The sequence below is a fragment of the Mugil cephalus genome, chromosome 5, assembly GCF_022458985.1.
Source record: "Mugil cephalus isolate CIBA_MC_2020 chromosome 5, CIBA_Mcephalus_1.1, whole genome shotgun sequence".
Classification (NCBI taxonomy): Eukaryota; Metazoa; Chordata; class Actinopteri; order Mugiliformes; family Mugilidae; genus Mugil; species Mugil cephalus.
In genome coordinates, this window is record NC_061774.1 from 13,133,969 (window position 1) to 13,157,589 (window position 23,621).

Below are 23,621 nucleotides of genomic sequence, written 5' to 3' on the forward strand. Positions count from 1 at the left end.
GTATCAAACAGAACAGCGCAATTAAAAATCAATTTTACAGCAACTAAAAAGACTGACTACAGCAAATTAAACAAATAAATAAAATAAAAGTAAAAATGTATGTTTATGAAAAAGGCATTTCAGATTTAAGATTTGTAACTGCTGTGTGCACTTATGTCTGTAGATAACAAATTTTTGGATGGTTGCTCCTGATTAAAATAATGCAAATATAAAAAATAATAATTAAGAATAAACACTATAAAATAAACAGTCCATGGCCCGACCAGCAACTTAGAAAAATCCCCTCAGATATCCATGTTAAAGATGCATTTTATTATTTTAGATATCACATTTTCAAATCACACACAGTAGTCCTGTGCCTTTTGTTGATGGGAAAAAATGATTATAAGATATTATAATGTACACAAAGTCCACTAACACATGTTACATGTCACAAAATTAGAAGGGAAATACACTACAGCTGTAAAATTCAGAAAACAGCCAGACATTTGACATGATAATTACTTATTGTTGCAGTTAGGAATAGTCAACAAAAAGGACGAGCATATAGACTTAACTCTATATTACTGTACAGTATTTAAAAAAGTCTCTTTCCTCATCTTAGTGTTACAATTTTAATTTATTCTTAGCCCTAGAGATAGTAATACACACACAAACGTACAGACACTCAGTAAATACAGTGCAGATCATATTGGTCCTGAGGGTGTGGAGGTAGGTAACAGCGGGAGATTTCAGGTGCACCATCAGCCAGTGTAATAGAAGATGGGTAGTTTAATGCTCAACTCCTGCTTCAGAAGAAACACGTGAACACATTGCAAGCGATTTTGATACCCAACCTTTTTAAAACTGTGCAAAAGGCACAGATTTCATAATCCCACGCAGAAAAAAAAAAAAAAAACCTCTCTTCTCTTACTTCAACTTCCCTTTTATAAAATGTCCAGCTTCTTTGATGTGTAAACACTGCAGGATTCGGAGGTGTCCGTGTCCAGTGGCAGCGTGGCAAATAATTCTTGCGATTTGCTCCACCTTTGCCCATTTCGTACTTTATTGATCTGGAATTGAACACAGTCCTCGGAGGAGTGGAGGCAGTCTGAAGCCCCCGCCACAGAGAAGGTAATCTCGTTCTCCTCCTCGTTACTTCGGTCTCGCTAGGAGTTAATAAAGGCACGTGATTAGAAAACACTTGGTGACATGCAAACACTCAGAGCTGGAAGTTGGGCAATGCACTACCTCAGGGGCGACATTATGATGAGGGGAGCTACCGGCTGTCTGCCTGTGTGCTTCCTGGTTCTCAGCTCTTGGCGTCCCGACCCTAATAGGAGAGTAACTCTGGGAAGACAAACAAATAGTCCATTTAACGGTTCAAACTCACTTTTACCATATTTGATTCTTTTAATTAGTCTTACAGAGCGAGCAGGACTGGCTTGTGGGGTCCATTTTCTCGGTGTACCGGGCTGCTGACCGTGGTAGCCTGAGGGCTGAGGACAGGGCTGATTGTATCCCTACAAAGATAAAGACAAACACAAACACAGACAAACAAACGTAAACTCAGAGCAGCAGCAAGGCAGTAACAGAGCATCACAAGGGCCGAAATGACTGATTTCATTAATGAATCATGCGGTTTCCCCTTCTTTTTCCAGACAAAAATACTTTTCTTTGCACCTCACAACTGATTTAATTCAACAAGTGAGTGGAGTCGCACTAAGGAGGTGGAAAACAAATGCTAATGGGAAAACTAATGGGACAGTACTAGTAAGACGACACGCAGCAGCATAAAAATAATAAAAAGTGATGTTAAAGTAATAATTTCCTCACCTGGATGTTGACCCTCGGGGGGTTGGCTGGTGGCGTGCGGTTCGTCCTGAGGCAAGGGATCACGTGTGAGAGGCTGCAGCTGGGGTAGCGCTTCAAGAACAGGATGAAACCAGCCAGTGTCACAAACATGCCGGAGGGGACGGTGATGGACTTGAGAAGTGCTCGCCAGGTACCCTTCTTGTCTGAAAAAAGTTAGAGATACAGGGGATGGCAGAGATATTGCCAAAAAAAAAAACAATCCAAACAAACAAACAAAAAAAAAACACTGCGCAACTCACCGATCACCTGCAAGAAGGTGGAGGACACCAGGTTACCCTTCCCGTCTCTGATTTCATACAGCCCATTGTGCCTGGAGGTCAGTCTGGCTATGACGACCTCATTGACGGAGCCGTTCTTGCCCAGGGAGATGATTCCCCTGTAGCGAATGTCGTGGTCTATTATATGACCCTCACGAATGAGCTGCACGGGGCCGCGCGGGGGCTTGGGGTCGAAAGGGCCGAGGGAGGATTCGTCAGGATGCCGGGAGGGTGTAAAAATGAGATGGGCGTGAGGGACGGGCACAAACAGGGGCAGGGTTAAAGACTCCCTGGTGAAGCGTGTGACATTAAAGGAGTGCTCTGCATCCATGTGCAAAATCATGAACGAAAAAAAAAAAGATGTGGGAAATGAAAGGGCATGGAAAGGGAGAGACAAAATAAAAAAAAGGTGATTATAATCACTGAGAGCATCATAGAGTGGAAGAAATTCATCAGTCCTAAGCTTCTGTCTCTGCTCACCACGGACGGTGAGGGTGCTGCGAGAAAGCACCTTCCCGTCGACGTTCCTCACTGTGTAGTTGCCTTGGTCTGCTTGCGTCACCCTCTCCGCCACCCAGACCTTCCCCCCTCGCAGCAGGCGGCCCCGGCCTGCCTCGCCGGTTTCGGGGTCCGTGTGGTTCCACAGTACCACCGGCATGGCCTCGGGCGGAGCTCCCAGAGGAGAAAACTCCAGCACGGAGCTGTTATCAGGGATGCTGTGCTCAAAGTTCTTCCCATAGTGCTTGTGGTAGGGCTTGATGCATTCTGAAACACAGTTTTGAGATAAAAAAGACGAAGAAGTCTGAATGAGGAAGGGCGATGGATACGCTACGTTACACCAGAGAAGAAAACTACCTGAGACAATCAGACGAACAGTCTCGTAGGTGAATCCGAGGGACAGTTTGTTGGCATAAAGCCCCTGATCGCTGTGAGTCACTTCTTTCAGGACCAACGTTTTATCTCTGGTCCACTTGAACCGTGGATCCTTCACCTGCAGGCGAACAGTTAACAGGTTTAGGCGGCGCGACATCCAAACACAACAACAAGCATGGACACACTTCCACTCACAGTGGTCTTATCCAGCAGGACACGTCTCGGCCCATCGGGGCTTGGCGTGAAAGTCACAATCCTCGACGTGGAGTCCACTGGCAGACTAAATTCCTTCCCGATGCACACCGTCTGGACTTTTTCTCTTTCACCTGTCAGTGTGAAAAGGAAAGTGAGGGACCTCTGCGGTCACTAGTTCTGTAGGTGAAAGATGAAATATTCATGTCGACTCACCTAATAAGTCCCAACCTGCAGGTCGAGTATAAATAACATAATTAGTAGACTTCTCTACCTCACTGAGAAAGTTACAGTTCAGTTTTCTATGGGTAGAGTTTACAGTCAGATGTATAAAGGGAGTTACTGGCTGCACAGCAATGACAACCTCCTCAAGGTATATCAACGAATCACTGAAACGTGTCAAGTTCGAACTGATTTGTCTTTTTTAAGCTTTAATTCAGCAGTGTTAAAAGTGTTGAGTGCATTGTTAGAAATGACCAACTCTGCTAACTCTCGATGCTTTCAATAAAAAACACTTCATTGCACAATTTGTCTGGTATTGATCGTATTTACTTCTGACACATGTATAAGTATATTTCTCTTTTCTTTATTGTGCAATGAGACAGTGACAATGACAAAACAGTGACGGTGCTGCGACATGGACAGACAAAAAAAACTAATGAAAAAAGAGGAAATAATATTTATGGTCATATATGACCGTCTGTGTATGTTTGCATGCGTATCAGTTGCATTGTTGCACAGATGGTGATAATAAAAGTGATATTTAAGACAGTAATAATCCTAGTTACAGAGCTTGCAATGGAAATTTGTCAAGACAAAGAATTTTATTATATTTTATTCTATTCTGTACTGATCTTCATTTGTGTTAAATGACTGTGTAATGTATGATTTTTGCAACACTCCAGATTCCAGGATTTAAGTGAAAAATAAATAAGATAAAATAAATAAACAGTGAATAGCACTAAAGGGGACAAATCGACTTCCTGGTTTTTATTTCGAATGTTTTTATTTTCTATTGAGGGAAATCGGGACCCTGAAATCAGGTGACAGCCTTTATTGATTTATTTATTGACTGAGAAACCATTATTAGTGACTTTTGAATATATTTATACTTAAATCTGCTAATAATTTAGCTGTTGGCTAATTAGAGTAGGATGCTAACACCAACACTATGTGATAAAAAAAAGTGAACAATTAATTAAGGCATGTGTTAACAATGCAAACTAATTTCTTATCAATCAGGAACTTACCCAAAGCCAGAGGAAGGGTTACAAGTGCAGTGAGGAGGAGGTAGAAGGACATCGTCTCCTGTAAAAGACAGCAGTTTGGACTGTAAACATTCATCCCCACCCTCCTCTGAAAACCACAGTCCGGGCGGGACACGGGTCATTCAGGACGCTACGAAAGAGAGAGGCCAACGACGAAATGTGGTCATGCATGTGCAGAGGCAAATCCAGTTCACGCCCGAAACAGCATCAGCGGCACTATCTAACCATGTCATGTCTGCTGTTTGAAGCCATGTCCACTCAGGTGTCCAGCGCGCTCCTCAGACTCGGGACAGCATTTACAGGATGTAAAGCGCCTTTCATTGATAACCAACAATCCATCACACAGTCTGTGCAGCATCCAGTCTGAGCTCACCTGCAGGAAACCCGAGGCCACCGCTGGATATTTCTCAATGTTTATGTGGACGAGGAGGACGCACACCGACGTCCTCTGCAGAGAGTCTGTATTCTCGGCGGCCACTACGCAAAGTGCGTCACGTGTTTGCTTGTTTTGCCCAGCGCCTGCGTATAAAAGCACTGAGCTACGTTTTGTAGGCGTTCGTGACGGGCTTTGCGCCAAGATTAAACCCAATACTTAATAGAACATGGGATGAAATGATACGACGCTGAACTGGGTTAAACATTTAAAGGATTGTTTGTATGTTCTTTGTCAACTTAAATCACAGGTGGTTTGATAAAATACAGCTGTGGAAAAAAGTTTTCAGACACATGCATTTGTGTAATATTTTATTAAGAATCACTCTTGGATCTTCAAGTGCAATTTTTTTTAGTACAGTCACAGATAAAATACTAAACAAATCCTGAAACAGCCATTAAAAACTAAAAATTGATTGGTTCCATAAAAATACAGACAAGGTTTGAATATTGGGTCATTTTGGTACCAGTGATCCACTAATGAAGGACGTGCTTTTTATTATAAGACACATTTTTCTGCTGCCGTGCTTCATATAAAGCCAGTACATTTGAAAGTTCTTCAGAGACAAAAACAGCTGAAATAAGGAACCTAACGCAGATGAAATGTGTCGCTAGTTGTTGTTTTAAGGTGCAGAACCTCTCATTTCAACCATCATGACAGAGTTCTCTGGAGGTTCCAGTGTTTGTGGGACAGCTGAGCCTTCAGCTTTTCCTTGTCTCTTTTTCTTCCAGGCAAAAACGATGAGAATCCCAATTATCAAGAGAATTATCACAGCTGCTTTCAACGCACATATGATGGACATGTGACCTGTTCAGAGACACAAACGTCACATGTCAGGGTGAAGCTGTGACAGGAGAGTTTTCATTTTATTTGTTAAGTCAAGTTTAATTTACTAATGTACCACAGTTGATCATTGATCAAAGTTTGATTGGAGGGTTTATTTTGACACTATGGTAGTCTACTTACCCAAACTAGTGGGAGGGGCAGTAGTTGGAGCAGTGGTAGGGGCAGTAGTTGGGTTAATACACAGTGTGTTATCGGCTTCAAACACCCACTCTGATATGTGTGTCCCATTAGGTAAGGTGCAGTTGATGAATATGAAGTCTATGAACAAACAAAGATCATTTATGACTGATGTTATGACACCAACATGATTACCAAGTTATTTCTCTTCATGTTGTCTCTCACCACAGGGTCAGATCCTCTCTCCTCTGGAGACACTACTGAAGTGATTCCTGACTGAACAGACCAGATGTCCTGAGACGTCTTGTTTCAGAGTGATGACATTAGTCTCATTATTTCCAGAGAGGAGCTCAGCGTCTGTCACTGAGTGTCCATCCAGAGTCCAGCTGTACTGAGGACTGTCCCCTCCATCAGAGGAGCAGGACACCCTCTTCTCTCCATGGACAGACACTCAGAGACCAGATGGACAGAGGACACCGGAGCTGAGAGAAACACACACAGATGACTTTTGATAACAAGGTAAATTATCTCTTAATAAATAAATACAGAAACATGCAGAATATGAAGTATATTATTTAGACTCTGACTGTAAACAGTAATGAAGGAGGATTCAGTTCAGGACTGTTATATTTGTTTTCACTAGTGAATCTAAAAACTGGTAAGTGAGTGTAAGATATCTTTGTTTGTACACAAATCAATACAATTTGACATTTAGATCTGTCAATATGACTTAATTTCCCAGGAGTAGAAAAAAAGTATTTTACCTTCAATAAACAACTGTAGAGTCTGTTCTTGTAATTCTTTTCCATTTGAGTCAAAGCTTCTCAGATCATATTGACCACTGTCACTCCTGCTCAGGTCATTGATCCTAAATGTTCCATCACTGGGATTAAAGACAGATCTGTCTTTTATCACATTAGTTACAATCATTTTGTTTATCCATGTTAATATTACTGATGATCCCTTTTTCACGTCACATCTATATATTTCTAAGGCGTTGTCCATCAGTCTGATGACCACAGTTCCTCCCAAAGCTCCATAACACTGAGCTCCACTCTGTCTGCCATCACAGTAAGTTTTCTCCACCTGTGAATTAAAACATTGAGAGTATTTCATTTCTACCACTATGAAGCATAATTGTTCCAATATTTCAGTCACATGCATTGACCTAAAACAGACTTAAGTGGGTTTTTCTCTCTCTCCAGACTAAACAATCAATCAAACATGTATTTTCTGCTGCTGAGCATTTCACAGGTCAGTGGCTGGAAAACTGCTGTGATTCATTTAACAACATTAATCTGTTAAACAGAGTTTTTACATTAGTTGAATTCAAGCAGTAATTACAGACCTGTGTGTGTCAAACTGAGTTAACCCACCAAATTATCTGTTGGTTCATTTTATGAATGAATGTGAATAAAATGATTAATAATGTAGAATCATTTGAAGCAGTTGTGCAACCAATAAAACTAAGAGATGTGAATATGTCACTCAGAGTGGGTAGGCAGTATGTAGCTACAAGGAAGTGTTGGAACAAGGACATATAAGGCATTATATCTGTCGCTGGTTTTGTTCTTCAGGTTTACTCAACAAAGTTACAGAGGCTCAAGGCCACATGAAGCACAATGTAACAGCAGAGTTACACAAATATAATTTATCATCCTTAGTTGGTCTCTGATACATGACTAATGTTTATTGTCCTTCCTCCAAAGTGTAAATCTCTCAGTTGTGACTTTCTCCAAACTAGAAAGAATTCACTGAGACCATGTCTGTGTCACAATCCCAAAGACACAAAGCATCAATCTTAATATTTTCTCTGTAGATATTTTGGGAGACAAGCTGTCTTCACTTTATGGAAAGTTACAAACTAAAGCCGTGTGTATAAAAGACTATCATGTCATCTTCATTGTCCTCAATCAAACTGTTTGATAAACGTGTGAGACTTTCAAACCTCCTTTCAGAACCAGTCAACAAGAAGTTTAACATTTCACTCATCCACTAAACCATCTTTAGAAACCTGAATAAAGTACCACGTCAATATCTCACCATGAGAGACTCCAAGTATCATGAGCATCAGTCCAACCACAGCTTCCATGTCTCCTCTCTCTTCACACTCTGTTCAGTCACTCAGCAGCTTTCAAACTTTGTCTAATTCCTCCCAAAGTCAAACCTATGTACCCTGCTCTCAACAGAAAGCAGTGTGTTGTGGTAGTGATCAGCCTCAGAGGAGAGTGTGTGAAATGTGCACAACGTTGTTTCTAACTTCTCGTTTATATGAAGAAAAAAGAAAGGGAAGCAGTATCAACTTTCTTCCTTTTTTTAGCCTCAGTTCAACAAGTGTGTTTTTCTGTGTGATGGACTAAATGAAACATTCTCCTTCTGAGACTGACAGCTGATATTTCTAAGACACCATCATGAAGGTGTATCAAACTGGAAACATTTTAAAATGTCTCCTATTAATGATCAACCTTTTAAATCCTGTATGTGGAGAATCAAAACAAACTCCCCTGAGCTGTTATTATTAATCAGTTTATGTTTTATTTTAACTACAGTCATGTGTCTATTGTCTCATCTGTGTCAAACATAAATCTAGTAACACAACAGCAGCACTGCCACAACATCTCTGAAGATCATGATGTGACATTTTGGTGACATGATCTGATGTGTGTAAATTCATGTACAGTGTTAATTACTGAGTTCATAGTCAAAGAGGAACATGATGCAGTCCAGTCCAACCCAACACTAACTACGAGCTCAGAGGAGTGTGTGAAGACTTGACTGAGCAGGGCGTTGTATCTTTGTGGTGCTGAGAAGAGGAACTGATGTGAGTTTTCTACCTCTTTTAGCCTTCAGTACAACAAGTGGGCCTTCATGTGTGATGGACTGAGTGGGAGCTAACATTTCTAAGGCATCAGCATGCATCCTACACTGAACAGTCTGAATCCTCTGACCTGCTAAAGTAATGTTCATCAGTCAATGGTAGGTATAATGTTTTCATCATAAGGGTAACTCAATAATTGAAAGAAAAAAAAAAGCTGTGGAAGTTTCAGGACTTTAACCTGTCTATTGAGAGGAGATTTCATTTTCTACTACTGACTGTGTGGGTTTTGTCCAGGTGGCCAAGCTTCCCCCTACAGTTTAAATAAATACATGTCTGGTCTTTTTATATGAGTCAAATTAATTATGAATGAATTATTTCAGAACTGATTATTGAAAATGTTGCACTTATACAATCTTAGACTTTCCGTATGTGAATGTTCAGTAAGTACGTTACAGTAAGACCTGTAACTGTGTTATTCACACAACTTAAATCACAGGTGGTTTAGTAAAATACAGCTGTGGAAAAATGTTTTCAGACACCTGATGCATTTGTGAAATATTTTATTAAGAATCACTCTTAGATCTTCAAGTGCAATTGTTTTTAGTACAGTCACAGACAAAATACTAAACAAATCCTGAAACAGCCATTAAAAACTTAAAATTGATTGGTTCCATAAAAATACAGACAAGGTTTGAATATTGGGTCATTTTGGTACCAGGGATCCACTTATGAAGGACGTGCTTTTTATTATAAGACACATTTTCCTGCTGCCGTGCTTCATATAAAGCCAGTACATTTGAAAGTTCTTCAGAGACAAAATTGGCTAAAATAAGGAAACTAATGCAGGAAACACGCCTGAAGATACAGATTCTCAGCCAGGAAGGGTTCAGCTGCCGCCAGATCACCAGGAAGTGCAAATGCAGTCCTTCAGCAGTTGGATACACTCTACAGAAATACAGATGAACTGATCTGGGAGCATCCAAGGGTTTCTTCAGCAAGAAATGACCACATCCTGATTTCCCGAAAACCGCTGAACAACATCACAAGAGCTCCAACAACAGTGGTCAAACCAAACTGGTGCCCCGTGTAAAACCTGCACTGTACATGGTTGACTTTTAGATCATGGCTTAAGGTCCTGTAAGGCTGTCAAGAGGCCCCTGATCAATGAGAGACTGAGGTTAACCCACCGTCATTGGGCCCAAGCACAGAAGAACTGGACAGATAGGAAATGGAAAAAGATTCTGTGGTCAGATGAGGCTTTGTCTTCCTCCTGCTAATGTGAGGGTACACAGAAGGCCAGGCCAAGCAGTGTCTCCAGCATGTACAGTACCTACTGTCAAAAATGGTGGAGGCAGTATCCTGGTTTGGGGATGCATGAGTGCTGCTGGAGCACTGCCTGATGATCTGGGAACAGATTCAGACAACCAAACCCAACAAGTCTGTCTGGATCTGGCTAAAGCCTATGGGTCTGTTCCCCACCAGCTCATCTGGTAGACACTGAACTTTTCCACATCCCACCATTCATCCAGAGCCTGATAACCACCTACTTCAACAACCTCCAAGTGTGTTACTCCACACTAACAGCAACAACCACTATGTGTGGTATCAACAGCAATAGGAAATTGCAATGGGTTGTTCCATCTCCCCAGTTCTCTTCACAGCAGCCTTTCAGGTCATCTCAGTGTGTTGTGTCGGTTAAAGTAGAAAAAGTAAATCAAATAAATATAAATATAATAAAATATAACATAAAATATCATGATAGTTTAAAAATCATTCAGCTGATTAAAAACAAGCTTTTCTAAAATCTTACTTACAAATGGCAGATTAGATACAGGTGTGAAATTACTGAGAACTGATGGATCTAAATCAGGCCTGGGCAATTAATTTCTACAGGGGGCCGCATGAAAAATCTGAAGTGTGTTGGAGGCCAAACCAAACGATAACTTGAACGTTATTCTGCTCAATATTAATTTTCTCCCATTGTAAAAAAGCAGTAGATTATATATGTTGATAAGCTGCTACTGGTAATCAGAAACATAAGAATATTCTGTAAATATAGTTTTGGTGTAGGTTGAAGAGGAAAATGAAACACAATCGATCTGTAGTTTTGGATATACACATTGGAATGTTGGAATTTGTTTGTCCTCTTTGGAAAACTTCAGGTGGATCATATAGCTGCATGAATTATTTTCTGTATCTCAATAAAACTCAATAAATGTTTAACCCTTTAAGACCTGAATGTCCGTCTGCCCACACAGAGAAGCTTGCTGTATTTGAATTACCGTAACTCCCCGATGGATAATATTCAAGTTGCGTTTTCTAGAAAAAAATGCTGCCATTACGGTAATGATGACGCACCGCTGCTGTCGGCTGCAGGTTGGAGAGCAACGATCGCGGAGCCCCAGCAAGAGAGACTTGTTTGGAGGAATTTGTTGGTAAAAACAAAGTTAGTTATACCCTTGAGATGTCACGAAGGTCTTCCAGGCAAAAGCACAACTTACCAGTGTTCAGTCACAATGAATATTGTCAATAGCGCAAACCACTGTGACTTACGGTGAAATACGGCAAAGCTCTTACTTCCTTCAAGTCACAGTGATGATCTTTTGTCTCCCTCTTCTGGCAGCGAGAGGAATCAAACCAAATGTTGACAAATAACTTGATGAGACTTGATTGATCTTTATATATTTAAATGTGAGATGTAATGAGTCTGTCAAAATAAGTTGACATGTGTGTAGTCTATTAATATTTTCAGTAGGTTTCTGATTACAACAGAACAAGAAACATCTTTTAAATTTCACTCTGATCTCTGTCACAGTAAACAGACACCTACAAAAAAAAACTCTGACAACTAGATCAGAAACACTGAGATGTTTGAAAATGTGGACATATAAATGTATGTGGTGTGGTTTCTGGGTATGTCTCTTTCAGACAAGTCTTCACTGTTTGCAAACAGCAGTAATTCTTTTTATGGATTGTGTATTTCCCTTGATGAACATAGAGGTTTACTGAGCACAGAACAACACAGTAACATATTTTCATCTCCTTTATTTTAAAGCTTTGAACAATATTATGCAGTTTATGACTGTAATCAGATGATAGGAACAACAATCTGTACACAACACGATGATTTCTGAGTTGAAATCATTGCCAAAGCTCCAGCTGTGATCACTGTTGAATTAATGACATGACCTTTATTCCATCAGAGCGTTGAGTGATAAACACGAAGAAAACACTGAGAAATATTTAAGAGGATTCATAGAAAGATGCTAAGCTGTCATCAGAGTCTCATGAAGAATAGAAACAGGAGCAGAGTTTCACTCTAAACCCTATTTCTTTACACCAATAAAGACACAAATCAGATGAAATGTGTCGCTAGTTGTTGTTTTAAGGTGCAGAACCTCTCATTTCAACCATCATGACAGAGTTCTCTGGAGGTTCCAGTGTTTGTGGGACAGCTGAGCCTTCAGCTTTTCCTTGTCCTCTTTTCTTCCAGGCAAAAAAGACGAGAATCCCAATTAACAAGAGAATTATCACAGCTGCTTTCAACGCACATATGATGGACATGTGATCTGTTCAGAGACACAAACGTCACATGTCAGGGTGAAGCTGTGACAGGAGAGTTTTCATTCTATTTACTTAGTAAAGTTTCACTTACTAATGTACCACAGTTCATCTCTGGTTGAAGTTTGATCGGAGGGTTTCTTTGACACTATGGTAGTCTACTTACCCAAACTAGTGTCTGGGACAGTTGTAGGGGCAGTAGTTGGGTTAATACACAGTGTGTTATTGGCTTCAAACACCCACTCTGATATGTGTGTCCCATTAGGTAAGGTGCAGTTGATGAATATGAGGCCTATGAACAAACAAAGATCATTTATGACTGATGTTATGACACCAACATGATTACCAAGTTATTTCTCATCATGTTGTCACTCACCACAGGTAGAGATCCTCTCTCCTCTGGAGACACTACTGATGTGATTCCTGACTGAACAGACCAGATGTCCTGAGACGTCTTGTTTCAGAGTGATGACGTTAGTCTCATTATTTCCAGAGAGGAGCTCAGCGTCTGTCACTGAGTGTCCATCCAGAGTCCAGCTGTACTGAGGACTGTCCCCTCCATCAGAGGAGCAGGACACCCTCTTCTCTCCATGGGACAGACACTCAGAGACCAGATGGACAGAGGACACCGGAGCTGAGAGAAACATACACAGATGACTTTTGATAACAAGGTAATTATCTCTTAATAAATAAATACAGAAACATGCAGAATATAAAGTATATTATTTAGACTGACTGTAACAGTAATGAAGGAGGATTCAGTTCAGGACTGTTATATTTGTTTTCACTAGTGAACCTAAAAACTGGTAAGTGAATGTAAGATATCTTTGTTTGTACACAAATCAATACAATTTGACATTTAGACCTGTCAATATGACTTAATTTCCCAGGAGTAGAAAAAAGTATTTTACCTTCAATAAACAACTGTAGAGTCTGTTCATGTAATTCTTTTCCATTTGAGTCAAAGCTTCTCAGATCATATTGACCACTGTCATTCCTGCTCAGGTCATTGATCCTAAATGTTCCATCACTGGGATTAAAGACAGATCTGTCTTCTATCACATTATTTGTTATCGTTTTGTTTCTCCATATTAATATTCTTGAATATCCCTTCATCACATCACATCTATATATTTCTAAGGCGTTGTCCATCAGTCTGATGACCACAGTTCCTCCCAAAGCTCCATAACACTGAGCTCCACTCTGTCTGCCATCACAGTAAGTTTCTCCACCTGTGAATTAAAACATTGAGAGTATTTCATTTCTACCACTATGAAGCATAATTGTTCCAATATTTCAGTCACATGCATTGACCTAAAACAGACTTAAGTGGGTTTTTCTCTCTCTCAGACTAAACAATCAATCAAACATGTATTTCTGCTGCCGAGCATTTCACAGGTCAGTGGCTGGAAAACTGCTGTGATTCATTTAACAACATTATCTGTTAAACAGAGTTTTTACATTAGTTGAATTCAAGCAGTAATTACAGACCTGTGTGTGTCAAACTGAGTTAAACCCACCAAATTATCTGTTGGTTCATTTTATGAATAAATGTGAATAAAATGATTAATAATGTAGAATCATTTGAAGCAGTAGTGCAGCCAAGAAAACTAAGAGATGTAAATATGTCAGTCAGAGTGGGTAGGCAGTATGTAGCTACAAGGAAGTGTTGGAACAAGGAGATTTAAGGCATTATATCTGTCACTGGTTTTGTTCTTCAGGTTTACTCAACAAAGTTACAGAGGCTCAAGGCCACATGAAGCACAATGCAACAGCAGAGTTACACAAATATAATTTATCATCCTTAGTTGGTCTCTGATACATGACTATTGTTTATCGTCCTTCCTCCAAAGTGTAAATCTCTCAGTTGTGACTTTCTCCAAACTAGAAAGAATTCACTGAGACCATGTCTGTGTCACAATCCCAAAGACACAAAGCATCAATATTAATCTGTAGATAGATTTATCTTTAGATAGTTTGGGAGACAAGCTGTCTTCACTTTGTGGAAAGTTACAAACTAAAGCCGTGTGTATAAACGACTATCATGTCATCTTCATTGTCCTCAATCAAACTGTTTGATAAACGTGTGAGACTTTCAAACCTCCTTTCAGAACCAGTTAACAAGACGTTTAACATTTCACTCATCCACTAAACCATCTTTAGAAACCTGAATAAAGTACCACGTCAATATCTCACCATGAGAGACTCCAAGTATCATCAGCATCAGTCCAACCACAGCTTCCATGTCTCCTCTCTCTTCACACTCTGTTCAGTCACTCAGCAGCTTTCAAACTTTATCTAATTCCTCCCAAAGTCAAACCTATGTACCCTGCTCTCAACAGAAAGCAGTGTGTTGTGGTAGTGATCAGCCTCAGAGGAGTGTGTGAAAAAAAAATGTAGCACAATCGTTGTTTCATAGACTTTCTCAGTTATAATAATTAAAAAAGATATGAGGGAAGCAGTATTAACTTTCTTCCTTTTTTAGCCTCAGTCATAACAAGTGTAGTTTTCTGTGTGATGAGCTAAATGAAACATACTCCTCCTTCCTGAACATAGACACTGAATTCTATAGAACCATCATGAAGGTGTATCAACATGAGATACATGTTTAAATGGTTCCTAGTACCTGATCAACCTTTTAAATCCTGTATGTGGAGAACTCAAAAAAACATTAAGTGCTCATTTAATTTAACTGCAGTCATGTGTCTATTTTTATCTGTGTCAAACAAATCTAGTAACACATACAGCTGCACTGCCAACATCTCGAAGATCATGATGTTAGACATTTTGGTGAAGATCTGATGAGTGAAATTCATGACAGTGTTAATTACTGAGTTCATGTCAAAGAGAACTGATGCAGTTTCATACCAACACTACTACGAGCCAGTAAACTCATATGTACAGTGTGAAAACATGAGCATTACAGTAAAGTGGACTTTGACAAGACAGTAAAACACTGAAACAAACCCTTGCAGTTGTATCACTAATGTTCTCATAAATGGTTATGAACAGTTAAAAACACCCCATACAGCTGTAAAAAAACATAATATAGGAAACCTCCATTTTCTATGTCTTTAATCTGTTGCTCTCAACAGAATACAGGGTGTCTTGTTCAGACTGACTTCACAGTATGAAAATTGTGTGAAAGAAGTGTCATGAGCATGTTTGTACTTGTGATGCTGAGAAGAGAACGATGTGAGTTTCTACCTCTTTTTAGCCCAGTACAACAAGTGGGCCTTTCCCATGGGGTGAGGACGAGTGGAAGAAGGAAATATCCCTCATTGTGACACTGACATCTAACATTTCTAAGACATTACATACATCCAACACTGAACAGTCTGAAACGTCTCCTTTAATGATCATCTTCACAATAAGGTTTTACAAACACTGAACACAGAGAGGCAACAACAAGGAAGTGAACATAACTTAACTCACCAAAAAACGAAACCTCACAGTATTTTTGACATCCAAACAACCTGACACCACTAACAACATGGTTGATAAGACAGATACTAAGAAAAACATTTATCCATTCAACAAAGTTATAGTCGACCATTAAACTGGATCTTTTGATAGTCAACATGTAGACTGAATATTTTTTATTATGAGGAAACAGATATAAAGTCTCCATTTCTATCACAATGGAAAGCTGTCAACTGGAAATATATAATCATTTCAACTCTTTGAAATTATCTTCTCTTTCTTTGTTCTTTTTATTAGTTTTTTTCCTTTTTCTATTTCTGGATGGCCACATGAAAATGTTTTTAACTCGTGTCAAGATATGAAGTCAACAGCACAGCCTTTATGAACCAGTAGAGGGAAACCTCTGACCTGCTAATAGGAGCCAAGATGTTTTATTCAAAGTAAAGTTAATGTTCAACAGTCACGAAATGTACAATGTTGAACCATGGATAGAGGTCCCACAGTTGGACCTAAGGCTGATCCATTACTGACACAGGCCAGGAAAGGAAATCTTCATGACTGCACATGGGCAAAGGAATAAACTCAACTACTACAGTCCTTACAGTCCTGTGGCCTATCCACAACAGAACCAATGACAGTATGCAGACAGGAAGTTGGTCTCATGCAACACAATCAAAATTATGAAACATTTGATTTAAATTTCTAACAACCCAAAGACACATCCATATTCCAGTACTCGCAATTAAATGTTAACATTGAAGAAACACAGTATTGTGAGGAACACTGTTCACAGCTGACTGACAAACACAATTAATCGATCTTGTGACTATACAAAAAACGTCTATAATTATTAGATAAATATATGGCTACAATCTTTATTCATATTTCATATCATATATTTTCTTTAAGAAAAGATTCATGTTCAATCTTAGAATCTGGCAGTGTCTTAAAATATATATATATCTGTGGATGCATTTAACAGAATCTGAATTTATCAAAGACAAAAACAACCACTGCTGGTTTTCAGTAGAGAAAAAGAAGAACAAAAAAGTAGAGATAGAAAAAACATCTCACCATGAGAGACTCCAAGTAGCATCAACAACAGTCCAAACACAACTTTCATGTCTCCTCTCAGTTCAGCCTCTGTTGAGTCAGTCTGCAGCTTTAGAAAGTTTATCTAATTATCAGCTACAAGTGTCCCTTACTCTGCAGTGAGCTGTGTTACACAGAGGACTGTGTCCAAACTGGCACTATGATGATGTTTTTGTGTGCCGAGAACAGGAAATCATAATATAGACCCATGTTTCAGTTCTTCCTGTGGTTATATTTAGTGGCTACACACATTACACCATAGGTCTTCAACACAGAGTGTACAATCCCTAGGGGATTTGCGGAGGTACTGCAGGGGGGTTCGCAAAATCTTTGGTTGATTAGAATTTTTTATATTTATATTATTTAAATTTTCTGCCACAAATTTAAATTCACAAAATTAAATTTAGTAAAGGAATAAATGGAAGATTTTACCTTTCAATCAGCATTCCACTCATACGGGAGCTGTCTCAACAGTGCACTGTTTCACACAGAGCGCCTACTATTGTGCCCCAGCCACTCAAACGACCAAGCAGGCAGGACAAGCGTCCTACTTCGAACGACAGGTGTGTTAATGAGAGAGACTCTGGTGATGAAGTTTATTACACTTAATACTGATGTTTACATTTGATCGCTGCTGCTGCTGCCTCTACATGTCTTTCCAACCACCTTTAGGGAGGCCCAGCTTGCAGAACTTTGAGAACCCCTGAATCAGACAATACTCACATTCAAAACTGAGGAAACGTGACTTCAGGCAGTCGTTGCTCCAGTGAGTGTACCTCATTTGTGATGCTTTGCTGAGGCCTTTACTGCCACTGACATAAAGCCCCTGATCACTGTGAGTCACTTCTTTTAGGACCAACGTATTTATCTCTGGTCCACTTGAACCGTGGATCCTTCACCTGCAGACGAACAGTTAACAGGTTTAGGCAGCGCAACATCCAAACACATCAACAAGCATGGACACGCTTCCACTCACAGTGGTCTTATCCAGCAGACACGTCTCGGCCCATCGGGGCTTGGCGTGAAAGTCACAATCCTCGATTGGAGTCCACTGGCAGACTAAATTCCTTCCCGATGCACACCGTCTGGACTTTTTCTCTTTCACCTGTCAGTGTGAAAAGGAAAGTGAGCGACCTCTGCGGTGACTAGTTCTGTTGGTGAAAGGTGAAATATTCATGTCGACTCACCTAATAAGTCCCAACCTGCAGGTTGAGTATAAATAACATAGTTAGTGGACTTCTCCACTTCACTGAGAAAGTTACAGTTCAGTTTTCTATGAGTACAGTTTACAGTCAGATGTATAAAGGGAGTTACTGGCTGCACAGCAATGACAACCTCCTCAAGGTATATCAACGAATCACTGAAACGTGTCAAGTTTGAACTGATTTGTCTTTTCAAGCTTTAATTCAGCAGTGTTAAAAGTTGAGTGCATTGTTAGAAATGACCAACTCTGCTAACTCTCAATGCTTTCAATAAAAAACACTTCATTGCACAATTTGTCTGGTATTGATCGTATTTACTTCTGACACATGTATAAGTATATTTCTCTTTTCTTTATTGTGCAATGAGACAGTGACAGTGACAAAACAGTGACGGTGCTGCGACATGGTTGGACAAAAAAAAAACAAATGAAAAAAGAGGAAATAACAATTATGGCATGCGTGTATGTTTGCACACGTATTAGTTGCATTGTTGCACAGATGGTGATAATAAAAGTCATATTTAAGACAGTAATAATCCTTGTTACAGAGCTTGCAATGGAAATTTGTCAAGACAAAGAATTTTATTATATTTTATTCTATTCTGTATTGATCTTCATTTGTGTTAAATGACTGCGTAATGTATGATTTTCCTCAAAAAAAAAAAAAAAAAAAATCAGTGAATTGCAACACTCCAGATTCCAGAATTTAAGTGAAAAATAAATCAGATAAAATAAATAAACGTGAATAGCACTAAAGGGGACAAATCGACTTCCTGGTTTTTATTTCGAATGTTTTTATTTTCTGTTGAGGGAAATCGGGAGCCTGAAATCAGGTGACAGCCTTTATTGATTTATTTATTGACTGAGAAACCATTATTAGAGACTTTTGAATATATTTATACTTAAACCTGCTAATAATTTAGCTGTTGGCTAATTAGAGTAGGATGCTAACACCAACACTATGTGATAAAAAAAAAGTGAACAATTAATTAAGGCATGTGTTAACAATGCAAACTAATTTCTTATTAATCAGGAACTACCCAAAGCCAGAGGAAGGTTACAAGTGCAGTGAGGAGGAGTAGAAGGACATCGTCTCCTGTAAAGACAGCAGTTTGGACTGTAAACATTCATCCCCACCCTCCTCTGAAAACCAGAGTCCGGGCGGGACACGGGTCAATCAGGACGCTACGAAAGAGAGAGGCCAACGACGAAATGTGGTCATGCATGTGCAGAGGCAAATCCAGTTCACGCCCGAAACAGCATCACGGCACTATCTAACCATGTCATGTCTGCTGTTTGAAGCCATGTCCACTCAGGTGTCCAGCGCGCTCCTCAGACTCGGGACAGCATTTACAGGGATGTAAAGCGCCTTTCATTGATAACCAACAATCCATCACACAGTCTGTGCAGCATCCAGTCTGAGCTCACCTGCAGGAAACCGAGGCCACCGCTGGATATTTCTCAATGTTATGGGACGAGGAGGACGCACACCGACGTCCTCTGCAGAGAGTCTGTATTCTCGGCGGCCACTACGCAAAGTGCGTCACGTGTTTGCTTGTTTTGCCCAGCTCCTGCGTATAAAAGCACTGAGCTACGTTTTGTAGGCGTTCGTGACGGGCTTTGCGCCAAGATTAAACCCAATACTTGATAGAACATGGGATGAAATGATACGACGCTGAACTGGATTAAACATTTAAAGGATTGTTTGTATGTTCTTTGTCAAATTAAATCACAGGTGGTTTAATAAAATACAGCTGTGGAAAAAAGTTTTCAGACACCCAATGCATTTGTGTAATATTTTATTAACAATCACTCTTAGATCTTCAAGTGCAATTTATTAGTACAGTCACAGACAAAATACTAAACAAAACTTGAAACAGCCATTAAAAACTTAAAATTAATTGGTTCCATGAAAATACAGACAAGGTTTGAATATTGGGTCATTTTGATACCAGTGATCCACTAATGAAGGACGTGCTTTTTATTATAAGACACATTTTTCTGCTGCCGTGCTTCATGTAAAGCCAGTACAATTGAAAGTATTTCAGAGACAAAAACGGGTAAAATAAGGAACCTAGCGCGGATGAAATGTGTCGCTAGTTGTTGTTTTAAGGTGCAGAACCTCTCATTTCAACCATCATGACAGAGTTCTCTGGAGGTTCCAGTGTCTGTGGGACAACTGAGCCTTCAGCTTTTCCTTGTCTCTTTTTCTTCCAGGCAGAAAAGACGAGAATCCCAGTTATCAAGAGAATTATCACAGCTGCTTTCAACGCACATATGATGGACATGTGACCTGTTCAGAGACACAAACGTCACATGTCAGGGTGAAGCTGTGACAGGAGAGTTTTTATTTTATGTAGTTAGTAAAGTTTAATTTACGAATGTACCATAGTTCATCACTGATGACAGTTGGATTGAAGGATTTATTTGACACTATGTTAGTCTACTTACCCAAACTAGTGGGAGGGGCAGTAGTTGGAGCAGTGGTAGGGGCAGTAGTTGGGTTAATACACAGTGTGTTATCGGCTTCAAACACCCACTCTGATATGTGTGTCCCATTAGGTAAGGTGCAGTTGATGAATATGAAGCCTATGAACCAAACAAAGATCATTTATGACTGATGTTATGACACCAACATGAATTACCAAGTTATTTCTCATCATGTTGTCTCTCACCACAGGTAGAGATCCTCTCTCCTCTGGAGACACTACTGATGTGATTCCTGACTGAACAGACCAGATGTCCTGAGACGACTTGTTTCAGAGTGATGACGTTAGTCTCATTATTTCCAGAGAGGAGCTCAGCGTCTGTCACTGAGTGTCCATCCAGAGTCCAGCTGTACTGAGGACTGTCCCCTCCATCAGAGGAGCAGGACACCCTCTTCTCTCCATGGGACAGACACTCAGAGACCAGATGGACAGAGGACACCGGAGCTGAGAGACACACACACAGATGACTTTTGATAACGAGGTAATTATCTCTTAATAAATAAATACAGAAACATGCAGAATATAAAGTATATTTATTTAGACTCTGACTGTAACAGTAATGAAGGAGGATTCAGTTCAGGACTGTTATATTTGTTTTCACTAGTGAACCTTAAAACTGGTAAGTGAATGTAAGATATCTTTGTTTGTACACAAATCAATACAATTTGAGATTTTGATCTGTCAATATGACTTAATTTCCCAGGTGTAGAAAAAAAGTATTTTACCTTCAATAAACAACTGTAGAGTCTGTTCTTGTAAATCTTTTCCATTTGAGTCAAGGCTTATCAGATCATATTGACCACTGTCACTCCTGCTCAGGTCATTGATCCTAAATGTTCCATCACTGAGATTAAAGACAGATCTGTCTTTTATCACATTAGTTATGATCATTTTGTTTCTCCATCTTAATATTACTGATGATCCCTTTCTCACATCACATCTAAATATTTCTGAGGCGTTGTCCATCAGTCTGATGACCACAGTTCCTCCCAAAGCTCCATAACACTGAGCTCCACTCTGTCTGCCATCACAGTAAGTTTCTCCACCTGTGAATTAAAACATTGAGAGTATTTCATTTCTACCACTATGAAGCATAATTGTTGCAATATTTCAGTCACATGCATTGACCTAAAACAGATTTAGTGTGTTTTTCTCTCTCAGACTAAACAATCAATCAAACATGTATTTCTGCTGCTGAGCATTTCACAGGTCAGTGGCTGGAAAACTGCTGTGATTCATTTAACAACATTAATCTGTTAAACAGAGTTTTTACATTAGTTGAATTCAAGCAGTAATTACAGACCTGTGTGTGTCAAACTGAGTTAAACCCATCAAATTATCTGTTCGTTCGTTTTATGAATAAATGTGAATAAAATGATTAATAATGTAGAATCATTTGAAGCAGTAGTGCAGCCAATAAAACTAAGAGATGTGAATGTGTCACTCAGAGTGGGTAGGCAGTATGTAGCTACAAGGAAGTGTTGGAACAAGGACATATAAGGCATTATATCTGTCACTGGTTTTGTTCTTCAGGTTTACTCAACAAAGTTACAGAGGCTCAAGGCCACATGAAGCACAATGTAACAGCAGCATTACACAAATATAATTTATCATCCTTAGTTGGTCTCTGATACATGACTATTGTTTCTTGTCCTTCCTCCAAAGTGTAAATCTCTCAGTTGTGACTCTCTCCAAACTAGAAAGAATTCACTGAGACCATGTCTGTGTCACAACCCCAAAGACACAAAGCATCAATCTTAATCTTTTCTCTGTAGATATTTTGGGAGACAAGCTGTCTTCACTTTGTGGAAAGTTACAAACTAAAGCCGTGTGTATAAAAGACTATCATGTCATCTTCATTGTCCTCAATCAAACTGTTTGATAAACGTGTGAGACTTTCAAACCTCCTTTCTGAACCAGTTAACAAGAAGTTTAACATTTCACTCATCCACTAAACCATCTTTAGAAACCTGAATAAAGTACCACGTCAATATCTCACCATGAGAGACTCCAAGTATCATCAGCATCAGTCCAACCACAGCTTCCATGTCTCCTCTCTCTTCACACTCTGTTCAGTCACTCAGCAGCTTTCAAACTTTATCTAATTCCTCCCAAAGTCAAACCTATGTACCCTGCTCTCAACAGAAAGCAGTGTGTTGTGGTAGTGATCAGCCTCAGAGGAGAGTGTGTGAAATGTGCACAACGTTGTTTCTAGCTTCTCGTAATATGAAGAAAAAAGAAGGGGAAGCAGTATCAACTTTCTTACTTTTTTAGCCTCAGTTCAACAAGTGTGTTTTTCTGTGTGATGAACTAAATGAAACATCCTCCTTCTGAGACTGACAGCTGATATTTCTAAGACACCATCATGAAGGTGTAAACTAGAAACATTTTAAAATGTCTCCTATTACTGATCAACCTTTTAAATCTTGTATGTGGAGAATCAAAACAAACTTATTGCTCAGTTTTTTATTTTAACTGCAGTCATGTGTCTATTGTCTCATCGTGTTCAAACATAAATCTAGTAACGCAACAGCAGCACTGCCACAACATCTCTGAAGATCATGATGTTGACATTTTGGTGACATGATCTGATGTGTGTAAATTCATGTGTAGTGTTAATTACTGAGTTCATAGTCAAAGAGGAACATGATTTAGTCCAGTCCAACCCAACACTAACTATCAGAGGAGTGTGTGAAAACTTGACCGAGCAGGGCGTTGTATCTTTGTGATGCTGAGAAGAGGAACTGATGTGAGTTTCCTACCTCTTTTAGCCTTCAGTACAACAAGTGGGCCTTCATGTGTAATGGACTGAGTGGAAGAGAAGGAAATATCCGTCATTGTGACACTGACAGCTAACATTTCTAAGACATCAGCATACATCCTACACTGAACAGTTTGAAACGTCTCCTTTTACTGATCACCTTCACAAGAAGAGGTTTTACAAACACTGAACACAGAGAGGCAAAAAAAAAGGAAGTGAACATAACTTAACTCACCAAGAAAAGAAACCTCACAGTATTTTCAACATCCAAAGAACCTGACACCACTAACAACATGGTTGACAAGACAGATAATGAGAAAAACTTTTATCCATTCAACAGTTATAGTCAACCATTAAACTGGATCTTTTGATAGTCAACATGTAGACTGAATACTTTTTATCATGAGGAAACAGATATAAAGTCTCCGTTTCTATC

At 39.5% G+C, this 23,621-nt stretch overlaps 1 protein-coding gene and 1 long non-coding RNA gene across 2 annotated transcripts; both read right to left on the reverse strand.

Moving 5' to 3' along the window:
- Positions 1 to 291: 291 nt before the first annotated feature.
- Positions 292 to 4,946, reverse strand: LOC125008147. The gene is made up of 11 exons (XM_047585241.1): positions 4,818 to 4,946; positions 4,427 to 4,484; positions 3,393 to 3,407; positions 3,180 to 3,310; positions 2,967 to 3,102; positions 2,592 to 2,876; positions 2,094 to 2,432; positions 1,816 to 1,997; positions 1,407 to 1,502; positions 1,231 to 1,329; positions 292 to 1,148 (listed from the first exon to the last, which is right to left on the reverse strand). The coding sequence occupies exons 2-11, from the start codon at positions 4,476 to 4,478 to the stop codon at positions 927 to 929; spliced, it is 1,557 nt and encodes a 518-aa protein (XP_047441197.1). The 5' UTR covers positions 4,479 to 4,484; positions 4,818 to 4,946; the 3' UTR covers positions 292 to 926.
- A 14,791-nt stretch (positions 4,947 to 19,737) lies between these two features.
- On the reverse strand, positions 19,738 to 20,657 carry LOC125008655. The gene is made up of 3 exons (XR_007112902.1): positions 20,611 to 20,657; positions 20,387 to 20,524; positions 19,738 to 20,228 (listed from the first exon to the last, which is right to left on the reverse strand). It is a non-coding gene; the product is annotated as an uncharacterized LOC125008655 (long non-coding RNA).
- Positions 20,658 to 23,621: the final 2,964 nt, after the last annotated feature.

What these genes read in the sequence shown, in the direction of transcription:
- LOC125008147 (XM_047585241.1), bottom strand. Translation starts at nt 4,478, where the DNA reads ATGTCCTTCTACCTCCTCCTCACTGCACTTGTAACCCTTCCTCTGGCT. An exon ending in CACCTTCTTGCAGGTGATCG is followed by an intron (nt 1,998 to 2,093) that starts GTGAGTTGCGCA and finishes AACTTTTTTCAG; the next exon opens with ACAAGAAGGGTACCTGGCGA. An exon ending in AAGCCAGTCCTGCTCGCTCT is followed by an intron (nt 1,330 to 1,406) that starts GTAAGACTAATT and finishes TTGTCTTCCCAG; the next exon opens with AGTTACTCTCCTATTAGGGT.